This window comes from Pseudophryne corroboree, chromosome 6 (genome assembly GCF_028390025.1).
Source record: "Pseudophryne corroboree isolate aPseCor3 chromosome 6, aPseCor3.hap2, whole genome shotgun sequence".
Lineage (NCBI taxonomy): Eukaryota > Metazoa > Chordata > Amphibia > Anura > Myobatrachidae > Pseudophryne > Pseudophryne corroboree.
Genome location: NC_086449.1, coordinates 379,301,111 through 379,321,575, shown reverse-complemented (window position 1 = coordinate 379,321,575; position 20,465 = coordinate 379,301,111). Strand labels below are relative to the sequence as shown.

The window sequence follows — 20,465 nt, the reverse complement described above, 5'->3', positions numbered from 1 at the left end:
CGGCCACTTGTGTCGCTTAGCTTAGCCATCCAGCGACCTTGGTGCACCTCTTTTTTTCTTTGCATCATGTGCTGTTTGGGGACAATTTTTTTGAAGTGCCATCCTGCCTGACACTGCAGTGCCACTCCTAGATGGGCCAGGTGTTTGTGTTGGCCACTTGTGTCGCTTAGCTAAGTCACACAGCGACCTTGGTGCGCCTTTTTTTTTTCTTTGCATCATGTGCTGTTTGGGGACAATTTTTTTTAAGTGCCATCCTGCCTGACACTGCAGTGCCACTCCTAGATGGGCCAGGTGTTTGTGTCGGCCACTTGTGTCACTTAGCTTAGTCACACAGCGACCTTGGTGCGCCTCTTTTTTTTTCTTTGCATCATGTGCTGTTTGGGGACTATTTTTTTGAAGTCCTGTCTGACACTGCAGTGCCACTCCTAGATGGGCCAGGTGTTTGTGTCGGCCACTTGGGTCGCTTAGCTTAGCCATCCAGCAACCTCGGTGCAAATTTTAGGACTAAAAATAATATTGTGAGGTGTGAGGTGTTCAGAATAGACTGAAAATGAGTGGAAATTATTGTTATTGAGGTTAATAATACTATGGGATCAAAATGACCCCCAAATTCTATGATTTAAGCTGTTTTTGAGGGTTTTTTGTAAAAAACCACCCGAATCCAAAACACACCCGAATCCGACAAAAAATTTTCAGGGAGGTTTTGCCAAAACGCGTCCGAATCCAAAACACGGCCGCGGATCCGAATCCAAAACCAAAACACAAAACCCGAAAAATTTCCGGTGCACATCACTATTTTTTACACATTACGGCAGACAGTGTCCCCTATTTTACACATTACGGCAGACAGCGTCCCCTTTTTTACACATAACGGCAGATGCTGCTTTGGGCCCCTTCACAGTGGCGGGCCCCAGTGCAAGGCACAGCTTGCACTGGCGGTAGTTCCGCCACTGCCCCCTATATATGAGTGGGTTTCCACCAGGTGCTCTGATTTTCTCTCACAATCCAAAAACATACTGATAGGTTAATTGTCTTCTGACAAAAAAAGAACCCTTTTGTATACAGTACCTGTGTCCATGTGTTAAGGAATTATATATTGTAGACTGTAAGCTCCATGTGATGAGAATGGCTAAAATATTCTCTGTAAAACACTAATAATAAGTGTGCACACTATGCATATTAAGGGATCAGTACGTAATCCAGCTGGACGGGATCCCGGCGGTCGAAATACCGACGCCGGAATCCCGACCACACAATCCCGACAGGGGTGGCGAGCGGAACGTAGCCCCTTGCGGGCTCGCTTCGCTCACCACGCTGCTGGCACACTATTATATTCTCCCTCTATGGGTGTCGTGAACACCCACGGAAGGGAGAATATGTCGGGATTGTGGCGGTCGGGATTGTGGCGGTCGGGATCCCGTCCAGCGGGATGGTGACCGCATCCCCATATTAACTATATAAATGAATAAATATAAATGTAAACAAGCAATTGATGTCAATGGAATAATCTAATAGATTCAGCTCCTAGGTTGATAAAGATGTACTCTTTATACTGTGTAAACTTAATAGTAGCTGATCCCTGCTATCTTTAGCAGATGGGAAATAGGCAGAAAAGCCTCAATTGCTGAGGGTGAATTTAAATCTTAGTTACAAAATCCCCCTGAGATACAGTGTATACTGTACATAGTTTTATGAATGCAATGCCATGCATGATACTGTTTCTTACAGTATAAGAAAGCTCTGTATTGGTCATTGAGAGGTTGTGTTTTGATTTTTTTCTATGAATTGTCGAATTAATCGAGACCTGTGTTCACGTACGCAATATCAAATTTTATTTGTGTGTGTTTCAAGGGGTATGGGTCGTTGGGTGGACGCAACTTAGGTCGACAGTCATTAGGTCGACCACTGAAGGTCGACATGGGCATTAGGTCGTATGCGCTAGGTTAACATGGGCAGTAGGTCGACATGTACTAGGTCGACAGATGAAAAGGGCGACATGAGTTTTTGGACCTTTTTTGTGTGTTTTCTTCGTAAAGTGACGGGGAACCCCAATTAGTGCACCGTGTCCCTTCACATGGCTCGCTTCGCTCGTCATGCTTCGGGCAGGTTTCCGTTCCCAATTGTAGTCCACGTGGATCGTAAAGTATAAAAAAGTCCAAAAATAGAAAAAATATATATGAAAAACTCATGTCGACCTTATGATCTGTCGACCTAATGCCCATGTCGGCCTAATGCCAATGTCGACCTTCAGTGGTCGACCTAATGATTGTTGACCTAAGTTGTGTCGACCTAACGATCGTATCCCATTTCAAGAGGGAGTTGAAAGCAGCTGCTGCGGTAATCACAGCTGTTGTCACTCTTATTCTCTCTATTAAGAAAACATTCCCCACAGGAAACCTTTCATTAAAAAAAATAAAGAAAGAAATTATAATAGATTACGATAAATGTGATGTTTACTATATACAGGCTGAGAAAGCATTAAAAACTGGTTTACTAATCAGTTCTAGTCCAGCTTGCTGCCATAAAATGTAAATAATTGTATGCTTCCTATGAGACGCAGTAATCTCCGTTATTCACTGCAGTGTATAGCAGTAGCTGCAGAACAAATCAAATGATGTATCTAGTGTATACAGTAGTATGAAGTCAGATGAGCTGAGTACTAGGAAAGTAGTGGGAGTAAAGACATTTTCCACAGTGATCTGAAAATAACATCAATAACAGTGGCTTGTAAGTTATATGTATACCGTCAGAATAGCTGCCACATATTGCTGTTGACATTGATGAGATACTTGAAGCTGCCTTATATGGTTATTATTGTACTTGTTAAACAAAATAGGAAAATGCTTTCTTCTTATATTAGGGCAGTAAAAGCATAAGGTATTATTTCTAAGCAGCAATAAACAAGTGTCCGACAGTGGAGGAAGATGTGTTGGCATGCGATTAGACAGCTGCTGTGTGTGGGCAATTACTGTTATCCTTTGTATCTGCACTAAGTTTCAAAACCAAAAGGAAGACAAAACAATCTCAAAATACGTAACCACTATTTAAACACACTGCTCTATATACACTATTCAGAATGTATGACACTATTTAAGGGCCATATGTGATATTGTCTATTCTTTTAGCTATCAGTATAATAATATACAGTATACATTACAGTACTCACACATGATAGTACCTGCTTGTCTTTGTTTTTTCATTGCCAAAATAACTGCTACAGTAGGAAAGCATGCCCACTAAGAGATCACAATAACAGTACATACTGTATGAGAAGCTTATGGTGACTACAGTGGGCAGTTTGGACACATTTTGAGTCACTCCATGACCTATTGCGAATCTGAGGATCCTCTGCTATCATACAAAAGCAAGCGCTTTAGCTGCCTATTCATGATCCCTTATTATGGGCCCGTTAGATCTGCGAACAAGTTTCTGCATGTAATAAGTAACATGCCCTTTAATTATTAGGAGCCCAAAGTGGCCCACACATATTTAGCAAACTCCAACAACTGAAAGTATTTGGCGTGTGCTTGAGTGAACTGATGTCCTCTTCAGAGAGGATGTCTGTCTCAACAATGAATGGGACACCTTGAGCTTTTCACAATTTTGTAGAGTGGACTGCATTATTCCTTATACTGGTTATTCCTATAAGCAATAAATCAATGACATCAGAGCTCACTGATTATACCAATATTAATTATGGGAAATGATGCATATATTAGCATAACTTAGTTATTATAAGGTGAAAAAAATCAACAGTTACCTTTTCCTTTTCTTTTTAGATACTGTTAAGTTATGAATAATAGGTGACTGAAGACACCGCCGCCCTGCAGTCACAAACATTTTGATGTACTGCTACAAACAATCTCGTAACAAAGAACATTTCTTTTTCTAGGGTGACAGAGGTCATCCAGGTTTTGATGGAGACAAAGGAGAAAAGGGAGAAGATGGACCACCAGGAGAGAAGGTATGTGTGTGGCAGCTACACATTAAAAACGGTTTACATTAAAAAATATTGTCGATAAACATGATACAGTATGTACATATGCTGCGTGATGATGTAAAACTCTTAAATAGTGAACAAATCATAAAAAATCTAACATTTTTAAGAAGACATAGGTTTGCTGTTATAAATGTATTCTGCAGTGTGAAGTGCAACTCAGTGACACAATACAAAGCACTGTGTTCTTATGAAGAAGTAATTGCTTTCTATAGATGATCTGTGTATCAGAGCTTTCCGCTGCATAGACATCTGGTTACAGTTATTGTAACCTGTGAAAACCACTAAAATGCAATTTTCTTCTGCATGTTAAATATTAAAATACCTTGCGTGACCATAGCAGAAAACTTGCAGGTGTACCTGAGTTTGGAAATGTGGAGATGTGCAGATTATCATTCCGCTGCGGTGGCATTCTCCGCTGCTTAATGAAAGAGTTCAGAGAGCTGCTGTCTCTTTAGTCTAGGCCCAATTGGGCTAGCACACAGCAATTACCTGGCAAAAGAAACGTATCTACATGCACAAAATCACAGAGGCACTTGAAACAAAGAGATTGGACCCATCGCACAGATAAAGTACAGTAACCACTCTCATAGGTTTTGCTTAATATATGTTTAATTCAATGAGAGGCGCTATGACATGCACAACACAAGTCAGGTATGGAAGAACAAAGGTGGGGTACGGTGCACAGTACAGTCATTCATTTCTTACTTTAAATAATATCTATTCACTCTCTTATTAGTCAGATAGTAACACTCCTTATTTGAAGTGAAATAGTTTCAGCTGTAATACTGTACTGTGCACCTTACCCTACTCTTGTCCTCCTATACATGGCATTTGAAACAAAGCAAGACCATTGTCGCTTTACCTCCTTGAGTTATACACATAATATGATCATCATGTTGGAATAATTAAAATATATAATTTTATCTGATCAAATTTTGATTGAGATCAGTGGCCATTTTGGTCTCATACACAAACATACTCAAAGAATTGCAGCATACATTGGTAGCTTAGCTTAAGTGTCAATACTTTGTCTAAATTTTACAATATGTCATAATATATCTTACAGTATTATTTATTTCAACTTTAATCATCAGCGCCTCCCCAGTTAATATGCCCGAGGCGTCTGCCTGTCTGCATAATGTGTGCATGCGTGGGATACCCCATTGGCTGCAGCCCTTAAAAGCCAGGTATGGCTGCCATAATAACAGGGGAGTGGCTTCCTATAGGAAGCAATTTATGCTACTGAAATCCAGACTGGCAGTCCCAGGGGGAGAAAACACCTCCTCCTGGGACTGCCTGCCTGGCATGTGAATAGCAGAGAGTGCTTCCAGTGGAAAGCTATTGCTGATACTGCAAGGAAGTAAATAGCAGTGGTGGACTTACCTACAATCCCTTAACAACATCACTCTTTTCAGACATCTTAATGTTCATTTCAAAATACTCTTCTTCTCAGCGTCATAGATCTACCTAAGGTCTAACCCCACCTCTGATAGCCACCTCTTATTCTCACAAGATCATTACCATCTGCAAAAACTAATTATTGATGCTTGTGTTCAGATTCAGCCAGACACACGTTGGTCAAGGTTCATAAGGAATGGTAAAAGAGAATAGGATTAACCCTGCAACATATCCTATAGACTTTAGGTTAAAACTCAAGAATGAATAAAGATACATTTATACAAAGAACACCATTGTTTTTCTTATGAAATTCGGCATCTTTTGATATGTCACATGAATACCTACCCATAAAGCAACTAAACTTGACCAAACTAATGAACGCAGCGCAAAAAGTCCCATTTGGGCGCCCAAATGGGTCACTTCACGTATTTCAGCTCGCCACCCCCAGAGGGTGCAAGCTGAAATGCTGGGGCTGGCAGCCGATCGTGCTGGAACAGAGCTAAAATAGCATGGCTCTGTTGGGCTGGCTCTAGTGGCTGCTGGCGATAAAACAATTGAATATTGCCCAATATGTTTAAAATCTTATTCATCTAATTGATTCTACACAGGGTGTGAAAGGTGAAGCTGGCTTCAAAGGATCTATGGGACTGTTTGGAGCACGGGGACCCGTAGGACAGAAGGTCAGTAGAATACCTACTCTTAGTAAGATGAGTATATAACTAACTAAGGAGTAGCATATTTTTAAGACAAAAGACCTGTAAAAAAAGGTTCATTTTATAGAGAATAATTATATTATATAAATAATCCACACTGTCACAGCAAATGGCATTTTAAACAGTTGGAGTTGACTTGTAGCCTTCATTGTTGTGTTATCATGAAGAGCTGTAGAATTTATAGATATACCGCAATGTACTCATTTTTATCCCCAGTACTGTAAGGCTTGGATTTTATAAGGGCTCATACTCATAGTTGTGTTTCATGCATCTGTGGTAAGATCCACTTGAGCTGATCACATTGCTTGGTAGCTATGGCTGTGTGCAGATTTGTACATTTTGAGCAATATCAATATCAATAGATGGAATACATATGTATGCCGACAGCGGCATCCCACCCGCCAGAATGCGGGCTTGCTGAGCTCGCCACAGGATCTATTCCCACTCTATGGGGTATATGCAATTGTGGTCGAATTCCCGAAATTGGCGAATTTCGGGTCATTTTCGACCAAAAAAAAAAAATCGCCTATGCAATGCAGTGCTTTCCGACCAAAAAACGGACTTTCAAAATTCGACTTTTTGAAATTCGACTTTTTGCAAATTCGACTTTTCTGCAATGATACAAGTGCTGCAATTCGACCAAAGCATATTCAATTCAAGTTTGGAAATTCGACAGCAGTGCTTTTAGACAGCAAATTCGTCATTTTCAATCCGCCACACTTTGGAGGGTGAAAACAAATAAAAAAATTTTAAACATGTTTTTTTTGGTGGGTTTTTTTTTTGGGGAATAGCAGATCTATTTATATTAGAAGGGATTAGGTACTTTTTTTTTGGGGGGGGGAGGCACAAATATTATTTATATATTTTTTAAAATATTTTTTTTTTTTTTTATTTTTTTTTATTGCTGGAACGGTAAAATCAGAAAAAAAAATGGCGTGGGGTCCCCCCTCCAAAGCATAACCAGCCTCGGGCTCATTGAGCTGGTCCTGGTTCTAAAAATGCAGGGAAAAAATTGACAGGGGATCCCCCGTATTTTTAAAACCAGCACCGGGCTCTGCGCCTGGTGCTGGTGCCAAAAATACGGGGGACAAAAAGAGTAGGGGTCCCCCGTATTTTTAACACCAGCATCGGGCTCCACTAGCTGGACAGATAATGCCACAGCCGGGGGTCACTTTTATGCCGTGCCCTGCGGCCGTGGCATCAAATATCCAACTAGTCACCCCTGGCCGGGGTACCCTGGGGGAGTGGGGACCCCTTCAATCAAGGGGTCCCCCCCCCAGCCACCCAAGGGCCAGGGGTGAAGCCCGAGGCTGTCCCCCCCCCATCCAATGGGCTGCGGATGGGGGGGCTGATAGCCTTTTGTGATAAAAAAAAGATATTGTTTTTTCCATTAGTACTACAAGTCCCAGCAAGCCTCCCCCGCAAGCTGGTACTTGGAGAACCACAAGTACCAGCATGCGGGAGAAAAGCGGGCCCGCTGGTACCTGTAGTACTACTGGGAAAAAAATACCCAAATAAAAACAGGACACACACACCGTCGACAGTAAAACTTTATTTCACACTACCGACACACACATACTTACCTATGTTCACACGCCGACATCGGTCCTCTTCTCCATGTAGAATCCACGGATACCTGAAAAGCAAAGTTCAATATACTCACCTCAGGGTCCAGAGATAAATCCACGTACTTGGCAAAAAAAGAAAACGCAAATACCCGCTCCAGAACGGACTGAAAGGGGACACCTTTCCACGATTGAGACCTGTCAGTGACAGCTGTCACTGACAGGTCTCTAAGCCAATCAGGAAGCGCAACTTCGTTGCGCTCACCTGATTGGCTGATCGCTGTGACAGCGCATCGCACAGCTCCCTCCATTATATTCAATGGTGGGAACTTAGCGGCTAGCGGTGAGGTCACCCGCCGGTCAGCGGCTGACCGGCGGGTGACCCCACCGCTAGCCGCAAAGTTCCCACCATTGAAAGTAATGGAGCGGCTTTGCGAGGCGCTGTCAGAGTACAGACGGCGTCCAGCCAATCAGGTGAGCGCCACGGCAGTAGCGCTTCCTGATTGGCTGAAGGGACATCAGTGACAGGAGTCACGTGATGTCCCGGCATTCGGGGAAAGGAGTCTAATGTGAAAACATTGGACCCCTTTCATTAGTCCGGTGGATCGTGTTCGGTTTGTTTTTTTTACAAAGTACGTGGATTTACCTCTGGACCTGGACCTCTGGACGCTGGAAGGTGAGTATAATTTTTTGACAGGTACCCTTGGATCGTCGGAGATCGTTGCAGTCGGCGTGTCAACACAGGTAAGTATGTGTGTGTCGGCGTATGAAATAAAGTTTTACTATCAAGGTGTGTGTGTCCTGTTTTTATTTGGGTATTTTTTTCCCAGTAGTACTACAGGTACCAGCGGGCCCGTTTTTCTCCCGCATGCTGGTACTTGTGGTTCTCCAAGTACCAGCTTGCGGGGGAGGCTTGCTGGGACTTGTAGTACTAATGGAAAAAACAATATCTTTTTTTTTTATCACAAAGGCTATCAGCCCCCCCATCCGCAGCCCATTGGATGGGGGGGGACAGCCTCGGGCTTCACCCCTGGCCCTTGGGTGGCTGGGGGGGGGGGACCCCTTGATTGAAGGGGTCCCCACTCCCCCAGGGTACCCCGGCCAGGGGTGACTAGTTGGATATTTGATGCCACGGCCGCAGGGCACGGCATAAAAGTGACCCCCGGCTGTGGCATTATCTGTCCAGCTAGTGGAGCCCGATGCTGGTGTTAAAAATACGGGGGACCCCTACTCTTTTTGTCCCCCGTATTTTTGGCACCAGCATCAGGCGCAGAGCCCGGTGCTGGTTTTAAAAATACGGGGGATCCCTGGCCGATTTTTCCCCTGCATTTTTAGAACCAGGACCAGCTCGATGAGCCCGAGGCTGGTTATGCTTTGGAGGGGGGACCCCACGCCATTTTTTTTTCGGGTTTTTCCCCGTTTTTTCCCGTTTTTTAAAATCGCGGCAAAATCCGCCAAATCGGCCGATTTTCGCCCGCGACTCTGGCGAATCCGTTTTTCATTGCATATGGTGAATTCCGGAAGCCACCTTCCGGAATTCACCTGGCGAATTTGGTCGAATTGAAAAAACGGCGATAATTGCCGCGAATTCGCCCGCTATTGCATATACCCCTATGAGTGTCGTGGACATTCACGAGTAGGAATAGCCCCTGTGAGCCGGTATTCTGGCTGGCGGCATTCCAGCGTGGTATCCTGACCGCCGGGATCCCGACAGCCGGCAAATTGATTGCCACCCCAACAGACAACCTTCGTTTCACTGCAAGTGGACATTGGTGGTCATTCCGAGTTGATCGCAGCCAGCAGCTTTTTGCGTGGCTGGACTTGCTAAAACTATGATCAGGGGAGTGTTGCGGGGCATGTTGTGGGCATATGCTGATGGGCGGTGGATTCACAATTTTTACAACAGATCGCACATTTCTGATGTGCAGTTTCTGAGTGACTACAGGTCTACCTTAAAAATTGCACAAGCTGACCTCAGTTGTAGACTGCATGTATACTGCAATAATTGCTTCATTACACACAGCTGAAGAAGCTCACACCTCAGACCACAAATCACTTTATTCAGCTGTATTGGAACTTAGAAACATGTAAGGTATTGTTTAACTCTGTAACACGTGTTGATTGTGAAAATATATGTTACTAACTGATTTGTGTTTACACTTACTAACAATCGAGGTTTGACAACCACAGTATTTGATAGAAGCAAATGTAAAATAACCGTTACAAGCATTTTGCTTAGTAGTATCTGCTGAATGACATTTAGCTTCCTAACAGTTTTTTTTAAACAACCAACATTTGTTAAACAAAACATACCCACATACATTTTTATTTTTTAAATGTTATTTGTGCGCTACACACATAAACATATGTTGAAGAACAGCAACATCATCTTTTTATTTTCAAGTTTTGCAAATTCTGCTTATTGAAACAAATATTTACGCATAATTTTTTATGCGCCCTACACACTTGGCGATGTGCCGCCGAGCTGCCCGACTACCGATACGGCCGACCCGGCGGCGGGGGGGTCAGTGACGTGGGGAGTGAAGTTTCTTCACTCCCCCATGTCACCCGGCTCCGTAGACGTGCAGGCAAATATGGACGATATCGTCCATATTGGCCTGCATGCACAGCTGACAGGGCACCAGCAATGAACGAGCGCGGGGCCGCACATTGTTCATCGCTGGAGCCTCCACACTGCACGATATGATCGTTACCTCGTTCATTAATGAACGAGATCGTTCATATCGTGCGGTGATGTCGGACAGTGTGTAGGGCCCATTAAAGTATGGTATGTAAATAAAAGCAAAGAAACAATAATATGTAATGTTTGACCACTTCACAATCAAAAAAACACTTTTTTTTTTAATAAAAATTTTACTGTTTCCGAAGTAAAATATTTTGACTCCAAAAAAAGTGTGTTTGTTACAACATATACCAATAATTGCTGTTGTGTAGGGTTTAGAGGCTAGAATTCACACTCTCTCTTTAATTGAATATATCTGAACACAGTTATGGGCATAAGTCAATGTTTGAAGAAAAACACTATGGTGTCTTTAAGATAATAATTGCTAAATTACCACAAGATCATTTGACCAATTAAGTGATGATTGAATTGATTTACAATTGTTGAGTAGTTTCTTTAATTTGGGTGCAGGAAAGTAGGTTGTGCAATTTTTAAGGGAAAAACACTCTTGTTAGCAAAAAATGCAACATCAGAAACATGTACGCAAAAATTGCATACAATTGTAATATGTACGCAAAAATTGCGATTATTAGGATGGTTTTCGCAATATTTGCACATTTCACAAGGCCACCTTCTTTTTGTTAAATTAAATTAGTGTTGCAGTTTTTCCGTTTGGGCATGCTTTCGCAATTTTGCTTTTGCTCGCAATTTTTGCTAATTTGTAATTTTTGCAATCCTTACTGAATTTGCCCCTATATGCACTATTAGCCAGCCAAAGTGCATGGACTTCTTGTCATTCAATCACTGTGATTCCATATTGATCAGATATGGACTGCCATAACCAGACTGTTGCATGTTTGACCACCATTACAGTGTCTTTCTTTTTCTTGCAACAGGGTGATCCAGGTGAACCTGGGCTTCCTGGAAGTGCAGTAAGTACAGATGCTAGGTCATGTTTATCTAGAATACATTTTCTCTGACGTCCTAAGTGGATGCTGGGGACTCCGTCAGTACCATGGGGAATAGCGGCTCCGCAGGAGACAGGGCACAAAAGTAAAAGCTTTAGGATCAGGTGGTGTGCACTGGCTCCTCCCCCTATGACCCTCCTCCAAGCCTCAGTTAGGTTTTTGTGCCCGGCCGAGAAGGGTGCAATCTAGGTGGCTCTCCTAAAGAGCTGCTTAGAGTAAAAGTTTTGTTAGGTTTTTTATTTTCAGTGAGTCCTGCTGGCAACAGGCTCACTGCAACGAGGGACTTAGGGGAGAAGAAGTGAACTCACCTGCGTGCAGGATGGATTGGCTTCTTAGGCTACTGGACACTAGCTCCAGAGGGACGATCACAGGTACAGCCTGGATGGGTCACCGGAGCCGCGCCGCCGACCCCCTTGCAGATGCTGAAGAGAGAAGAGGTCCAGAAATCGGCGGCTGAAGACTTCTCAGTCTTCATGAGGTAGCGCACAGCACTGCAGCTGTGCGCCATTGCTCTCAGCACACTTCACACCAACGGTCACTGAGGGTGCAGGGCGCTGGGGGGGGCGCCCTGGGCAGCAATGAAAGTACCTATGCTGGCTAAAAATACATCACATATAGCCTCTGGGGCTATATGGATGTATTTAACCCCTGCCAGGTTGTCAGAAAAACGGGAGAAGAAGCCCGCCAAAAAGGGGGCGGGGCCTATTCTCCTCAGCACACAGCGCCATTTTCCTACACAGCTCCGCTGCTAGGAAGGCTCCCAGGCTCTCCCCTGCACTGCACTACAGAAACAGGGTTAAAACAGAGAGGGGGGGCACTTATTTGGCGATATTATTATATATTAAGATGCTATAAGGGAAAACACTTATATAAGGTTGTCCCTGTATAATTATAGCGTTTTGGTGTGTGCTGGCAAACTCTCCCTCTGTCTCCCCAAAGGGCTAGTGGGGTCCTGTCCTCTATCAGAGCATTCCCTGTGTGTGTGCTGTGTGTCGGTACGTGTGTGTCGACATGTATGAGGACGATGTTGGTGAGGAAGCGGAGCAAATTGCCTGTAATGGTGATGTCACTCTCTAGGGAGTCGACACCGGAATGGATGGCTTATTTAGGGAATTACATGATAATGTCAACACGCTGCAAGGTCGGTTGATGACATGAGACGGCCGGCAAACCAATTAGTACCTGTCCAGGCGTCTCAAACACCGTCAGGGGCTTTAAAACGCCCATTTACCTCAGTCGGTCGACACAGACACAGACACGGACACTGACTCCAGTGTCGACGGTGAAGAAACAAACGTATTTTCCATTAGGGCCACACGTTACATGTTAAGGGCAATGAAGGAGGTGTTACATATTTCTGATACTACAAGTACCACAAAAAAGGGTATTATGTGGGGTGTGAAAAAACTACCTGTAGTTTTTCCTGAATCAGATAAATTAAATGAAGTGTGTGATGATGCGTGGGTTTCCCCCGATAGAAAATTATTGGCGTTATACCCTTTCCCGCCAGAAGTTAGGGCGCGTTGGGAAACACCCCTTAGGGTGGATAAGGCGCTCACACGCTTATCAAAACAAGTGGCGTTACCGTCTCCAGATACGGCCGCCCTCAAGGAGCCAGCTGATAGGAGGCTGGAAAATATCCTAAAAAGTATATACACACATACTGGTGTTATACTGCGACCAGCGATCGCCTCAGCCTGGATGTGCAGCGCTGGGGTGGCTTGGTCGGATTCCCTGACTGAAAATATTGATACCCTTGACAGGGACAGTATTTTATTGACTATAGAGCATTTAAAGGATGCATTTCTATATATGCGAGATGCACAGAGGGATATTTGCACTCTGGCATCAAGAGTAAGTGCGATGTCCATATCTGCCAGAAGATGTTTATGGACACGACAGTGGTCAGGTGATGCAGATTCCAAACGGCACATGGAAGTATTGCCGTATAAAGAAAAAGACACCGTCTTTTCAGCCTCAGTCCTTTCGTCCCCATAAGGGCAAGCGGGCAAAAGGCCAGTCATATCTGCCCAGGGATAGAGGAAAGGGAAGAAGACTGCAGCAGGCAGCCCCTTCCCAGGAACAGAAGCCCTCCACCGCTTCTGCCAAGTCCTCAGCATGACGCTGGGGCCGTACAAGCGGACTCAGGTGCGGTGGGGGGTCGTCTCAAGAGTTTCAACGCGCAGTGGGCTCACTCGCAAGTGGACCCCTGGATCCTACAAGTAGTATCCCAGGGGTACAGATTGGAGATTCGAGACGTCTCCCCCTCGCAGGTTCCTGAAGTCTGCTTTACCAACGTCTCCCTCCGACAGGGAGGCAGTATTGGAAACAATTCACAAGCTGTATTCCCAGCAGGTGATAATCAAAGTACCCCTCCTACAACAAGGAAAGGGGTATTATTCCACACTATATTGTGGTACTGAAGCCAGACGGCTCGGTGAGACCTATTCTAAATCTGAAATCTTTGAACACTTACATACAAAGGTTCAAATCAAGATGGAGTCACTCAGAGCAGTGATAGAGAACCAGGAAGAAGGGGACTATATGGTGTCCCTGGACATCAAGGATGCTTACCTCCATGTCCCAATTTTCCCTTCTCACCAAGGGTACCTCAGGTTCGTGGTACAGAACTGTCACTATCAGTTTCAGACGCTGCCGTTTGGATTGTCCACGGCACCCCGGGTCTTTACCAAGGTAATGGCCGAAATGATGATCCTTCTTCAAAGAAAAGGCGTCTTATTTATCCCTTACTTGGACAATCTCCTGATAAGGGCAAGGTCCAGAGAACAGTTGGAGGTCGGAGTAGCACTATCTCAAGTAGTTCTACGACAGCACGGGTGGATTCTAAATATTCCAAAATCGCAGCTGTTTCCGACGACACGTCTGCTGTTCCTAGGGATGATTCTGGACACAGTCCAGAAAAAGGTGTTTCTCCCGGAGGAGAAAGCCAGGGAGTTATCCGAGCTAGTCAGAAACCTCCTAAAACCAGGCCAAGTGTCAGTGCATCAATGCACAAGAGTCCTGGGAAAAATGGTGGCTTCTTACGAAGCGATTCCATTCGGCAGATTTCACGCAAGAATTTTTCAGTGGGATCTGCTGGACGAATGGTCCGGATCGCATCTTCAGATGCATCAGCGGATAATCCTGTCTCCAAGGACAAGGGTGTCTCTTCTGTGGTGGCTGCAGAGTGCTCATCTACTAGAGGGCAGCACATTCGGCATTCAGGACTGGGTTCTGGTGACCACGGATGCCAGCCTGAGAGGCTGGGGAGCAGTCACACAGGGAAGAAATTTCCAAGGAGTGTGGTCAAGTCTGGAGACTTCTCTCCACATAAATATACTGGAGCTAAGGGCAATTTACAATGCTCTGAGCCTAGGAAGACCTCTGCTTCAAAGTCAACCGGTGCTGATCCAGTCGAACAACATCACGGCAGTCGCCCACGTAAACAGACAGGGCGGCACAAGAAGCAGGAGGGCAATGGCAGCAAGGATTCTTCGTTGGGCGAAAAATCATGTGATAACACTGTCAGCGGTGTTCATTCCGGGAGTGGACAACTGGGAAGCAGACTTCCTCAGCAGGAACGACCTCCACCCGGGAGAGTGGGGACTTCATCTGGAAGTCTTCCACATGATTGTGAACCGTTGGGAAAGACCAAAGGTGGACATGATGGCGTCCCGTCTGAACAAAAAACTGGACAGGTATTGCGCCAGGTCAAGAGACCCTCAGGCAATAGCTGGGACGCTCTGGTAACACCGTGGGTGTACCAGTCGGTGTATGTGTTCCCTCCTCTGCCTCTCATACCCAAGGTACTGAGAATTATAAGACGGAGAGGAGTAAGAACTATACTCGTGGCTCCGGATTGGCCAAGAAGGACTTGGTACCCGGAACTTCAAGAGATACTAAGAAGGGACTTGCTTCAGCAAGGATCATGTCTGTTCCAAGACTTACCGCGGCTGCGTTTGACGGCATGGCGGTTGAACGCCGGATCCTAAGGGAAAAAGGCATTCCGGAAGAGGTCATCCCTACCCTGGTCAGAGCCAGGAAGGAGGTGACCGCACAACATTATCACCGCATTTGGCGAAAATATGTTGCATGGTGTGAGGCCAGGAAGGCCCCCACGGAGGAATTTCAACTCGGTCGATTCCTGCATTTCCTACAAACAGGAGTGTCTATGGGCCTCAAATTGGGGTCCATTAAGGTTCAAATTTCGGCCCTGTCGATTTTCTTCCAGAAAGAATTGGCTTCAGTTCCTGAAGTCCAGAAGTTTGTCAAGGGAGTACTGCATATACAACCCCCTTTTGTGCCTCCAGTGGCACTGTGGGATCTCAACGTAGTTCTGGGATTCCTCAAATCACATTGGTTTAAACCGCTCAAATCTGTGGATTTGAAATATCTCACATGGAAAGTGACCATGCTGTTGGCCCTGGCCTCGGCCAGGCGAGTGTCAGAATTGGCGGCTTTGTCTCACAAAAGCCCATATCTGATTGTCCATTCGGACAGGGCAGAGCTGCGGACTCGTCCCCAGTTTCTCCCTAAGGTGGTGTCAGCGTTTCACCTGAACCAGCTTATTGTGGTACCTGCGGCTACTAGGGACTTGGAGGACTCCAAGTTGCTAGATGTTGTCAGGGCCCGGAAAATATAGGTTTCCAGGACGGCTGGAGTCAGGAAAACTGACTTGCTGTTATCCTGTATGCACCCAACAAACTGGGTGCTCTTGCTTCTAAGCAGACGATTGCTAGTTGGATGTGTAGTACAATTCAGCTTGCACATTCTGTGGCAGGCCTGCCACAGCCAAAATATGTAAATGCCCATTCCACAAGGAAGGTGGGCTCATCTTGGGCGGCTGCCCGAGGGGTCTCGGCTTTACAACTTTGCCGAGCTGCTACTTGGTCAGGGGCAAACACGTTTGAAAAATTCTACAAATTTGATACCCTGGCTGAGGAGGACCTGGAGTTCTCTCATTCGGTGCTGCAGAGTCATCCGCACTCTCCCGCCCGTTTGGGAGCTTTGGTATAATCCCCATGGTCCTGACGGAGTCCCCAGCATCCACTTAGGACGTCAGAGAAAATAAGAATTTACTTACCGATAATTCTATTTCTCGTAGTCCGTAGTGGATGCTGGGCGCCCATCCCAAGTGCGGATTGTCTGCAATAAAAATCGGGTTATTATTGTTGTGAGCCATCTTTTCAGAGGCTCCGCTGTTATCATGCTGTTAACTGGGTTCAGATCACAGGTTGTACAGTGTGATTGGTGTGGCTGGTATGAGTCTTACCCGGGATTCAAAATCCTTCCTTATTGTGTACGCTCGTCCGGGCACAGTATCCTAACTGAGGCTTGGAGGAGGGTCATAGGGGGAGGAGCCAGTGCACACCACCTGATCCTAAAGCTTTTACTTTTGTGCCCTGTCTCCTGCGGAGCCGCTATTCCCCATGGTCCTGACGGAGTCCCCAGCATCCACTACGGACTACGAGAAATAGAATTATCGGTAAGTAAATTCTTATTTTTATAGGAAAACGCTTAATGTTCTATGCGCCTGATTCTACCACATAAACATTTTACAAATGCTACTGTACCTGCTCAAGGTATGGAGTTATGATTTTTAAAAGAAAAAGAAAAAAAGATAAAGATATACTTAAATTAACACAGTCCTGATTAGGGAAGCCAATCCCGGGCCATTTTTTCAATCCCGGGTAACGGGATTGAAAAATGGCCAATCCCGGGATTTCCGGGATACCCTGGATTGGCTTTCATCTAGGTGGCCGCCCCCTCACCCCACCCCGCCCCGCCCGCCCCGCACATATAACTTACCATATACCGAGGGCGGGCAGGAGGGGAAAATCCATTGATCGCTGCTGGGAGCCGCTGGCAGCGCAGCGTGACCTCTCATGCTGCGCTGGGGACCCGGAAAGAGGAAGCCGGGCAGCGTCTGAGCATCCTGTGGACGCTCAACGCTGATCCCTCAATCCCTGGGATTGGAGCTTCCAATCCCGGGATTGAATCCCGGCCATTTTTGGGCCTAAATTCCGGGATCCCGCCGATCCCGTTCCCGGGATTGGCCACCATAGTCCTGATAGATTAAAATGTTTATATACTGTACCTTAAAGCTGATAAAAACTCTTCTGACAGGTTTAAGACAGGTTCAACTAATGTGTAATCTGTATGTGCCTAATATAGCTGAATGCACCTTGATGGGTGACAATATAATACAAAAAACCTTTGCTAACAAGGCACTGGACTGTCCCTCATTTTCTATATAACCTATTTTCTCACCCTTCTCGCCCTTGGTGGCTAACAGTAATGATTTGTCATCTTGCATTTAGTAATCATACAGCAAGTATGCTCAGTAGCTGACAATAGTGCAACTCAGCTTGGAGCCAGAATGTAAAAGGCAAATGGCTGTAATCTCCATAGGACACTTTTGCTCAGCCTCTCATCTCGCATAATGCTAATTAATTTAAGTACCGCTGGGCACCCACAATTTTATTTAAAATGAAGATGAACTAATTGTTTTGTCTTTCCCTATTTTACATTTTACGTGATGTGTGAATTACAATGATACAGTATGTTAAACACCAGAAGACTAGATAAGTAGATGGATGGATATCGGGGCTCCTTTAAAGTTTAATGTACATCAATCTTTTTTGTATAAAATACACATTGTTGTTGTATGTACCAATATTATGTATGGAAGGAGGCAGTGGTGGACACGTGTAGGATGAGTACAATAACTGCAGCACCATCAGAAATGGATGCCAAATATGTATCTCCAGGGCCGGATTAAAGGAGGGGCGAAAGGGGCGGTCGTCCCGGGACCCCCACACCCAGAAGCGTAGTAGTCTCTCACCCCTCCTGCAGCTCAGTTCAGCTGTTCATTAACAGCGCTGCAGAGGAGCTGTTCCCTGCACAGCATTTCATAGTCTCGTGGGATTTCAATGCAGCTTCCCGCAAGACTATGAAATTCTGTGCAAGGAACACCTCCTCGCGGCGCTGTTAATGAATAGCTGAGCTGAGCTGCCGGGAGGGGGGAGACTACTACGCTCCTGGGTGTGGGGGCCCTGACTCCAGCATCCGCTGAACCGCCGAACGGACAGGTATTGTGCGTGCATATGTGTGTGTGTGTGTGTGTGTGTGTGTGTGTGTGTGTGTGTACATCTGTGTATGTTGTGTGTGTGTTGTGTGCAGCATGGGTGTATGTGTGTGTGTGGGTTGTGTGCAGCATAGGTTGTGTGTGTGTGTGTGTGTTGTGTGCAGCATGGGTGTATGTGTGTGTGTTTGTAAGTGTGTGTGTAAGGGGCTCAGGTGTTTGTCATCTACTGTAGTGGGGGCCCCCACAACTTCATTGCCCGGGGCCCCCACCATGCTTAATCCGGCCCTGTGTATCTCAGTACTTGACAAATATGCATCTTTTTCACACTAATGCAAATGAACAAGTATCCAGTACAACACTGGTGGATTTGTGTACTAATGGCAGTGTGAAGAAGACTGTGAAACAAGGCAAGAGACCTTGGACCGATGTCTGAGCCATGTCATGCAACCTGACATCTTCAGTCTGTTGGTACAGTATGTGGCAGGGCCAGTGCTAGGGTGTTCGATGCCCCCCTGCAAACAATACATTTTGTGCCTTCCCATACTTTACAAACGGACAGCGCGCGCCTTTGGGGCACAATGAAAAGGGGGGGTGGTCTCACATGGAAGGGGGATAGCCACACAATAGTACCCCTATTTCAAATTGCACCACACAGTAGCACAATCATATTCACATTACACCACACATAGTAGTGTTGCTTATACACATAATGCCCGCAGTATTAGTGCCGTTTATACACATAATGCCCACAGTAGTAGTATCGCTTGTACACATAATGCCCACAGTAATAGTGCCCATTACACACATAATCCCCCCAGTTGTAGCACTGCTTATGCATAATGCCCCAAGTAGTGGTGCCGCTTATGCACATAATGCCCCAGTAGTGGTGCCACTTATATACATAATGCCCCTTGTAGTAGTGCCACTTATACACATAATGTCCCCTATAGTAGTGGCTCTTATACACCTAATGCCCCCTGTAGTAGTGTTGCTTATACACATAATGCTCCCTATAGTAATGTCTATACACATAATGCTCCCTGTAGTAGTGGCGCTTATACACAAAATGTCCACTGTAGTAGTGCCACTTATACACATAATGCTCCCTGTAGTAGTGCTGCTTTCATAAAATGCCCCTTGTAGTTGTGTCGCTTATACACATATTGCCCTCTGTAGTAGTGCTGCTTATACACCTAATGCCCCCTGTAGTAGTGCCGCTTGCACAAAATGTCCCCTGTACTAGTGCCGCTTATACATATAATGTCCTTTGTACTAGTGCCACTTATACACATAATGCCCCCTGCTACTTACACAAAATGCTCCCTGTAGTAGTGCCTCTTACACAAAATTCACCCTGTAGTGCTGCTTACACAAAATTCACCCTGTAGTAGTGCTGCTTTACACAAAATTCTCCCTGTAGTAGTGCCTCTTACACAAAATTCACCCTGTAGTGCCACTTACACAAAATGCTCCCTGTAGTAGTGCCTCTTACACAAAATTCACCCTGTAGTGCCACTTACACAAAGTTTCCCCTGTAGTAGTGCCGCTTATACTATAATGTCCCCTGTAGTAGTGCCACTTACACAAAATGCTGCTTACACAAATTTCCACCTGTAGTAGTGCCGCTTACACAAAATTCCGCCTGTAGTAGTGCTGCTTACACACATAATGCCCCCTGTAGTTGTGCCCCTTATACACATAATGCCCCCTGTAGTAGTACCGCTTATACACATAATGCCCCCGTGTAAACAAAATGCTGCTTACACAAAATACCCCCTGTAGTAGTGTTACACAAAATTCCGCCTGCAGTAGTGTTGCTTATACAAAAGTCACCCTGTAGTAGTGCCGCTTATACAGATAATGTCCCCTGTAGTAGTTCTGCTTATACACAAAATGCCCCCCTGAAATACAACAAATAGAGTAGATTATCACAAGTGCGCAAGAGAGGGCTGCTACTGATGATAGGTGAATAGAGTGTCACCTATACTCCAGAATGGTAATCGTGAAATTAAAAAACCACACACAAATAGCGCATGCAAAATATACTTATA

At 45.2% G+C, this 20,465-nt stretch overlaps 1 protein-coding gene across 1 annotated transcript in view; it reads left to right on the top strand.

The window, feature by feature from the left end:
* Positions 1-20,465, top strand: part of LOC134934577 (collagen alpha-1(VII) chain-like) — an 817,258-nt gene that overhangs the window by 512,393 nt on the left and 284,400 nt on the right. The window contains exons 86-88 of the mRNA XM_063929986.1: positions 3,893-3,964; positions 6,007-6,078; positions 11,256-11,291. Coding sequence (XP_063786056.1) covers positions 3,893-3,964; positions 6,007-6,078; positions 11,256-11,291 — 180 coding nt within the window. The remainder of the gene's footprint in view (positions 1-3,892; positions 3,965-6,006; positions 6,079-11,255; positions 11,292-20,465) is intronic.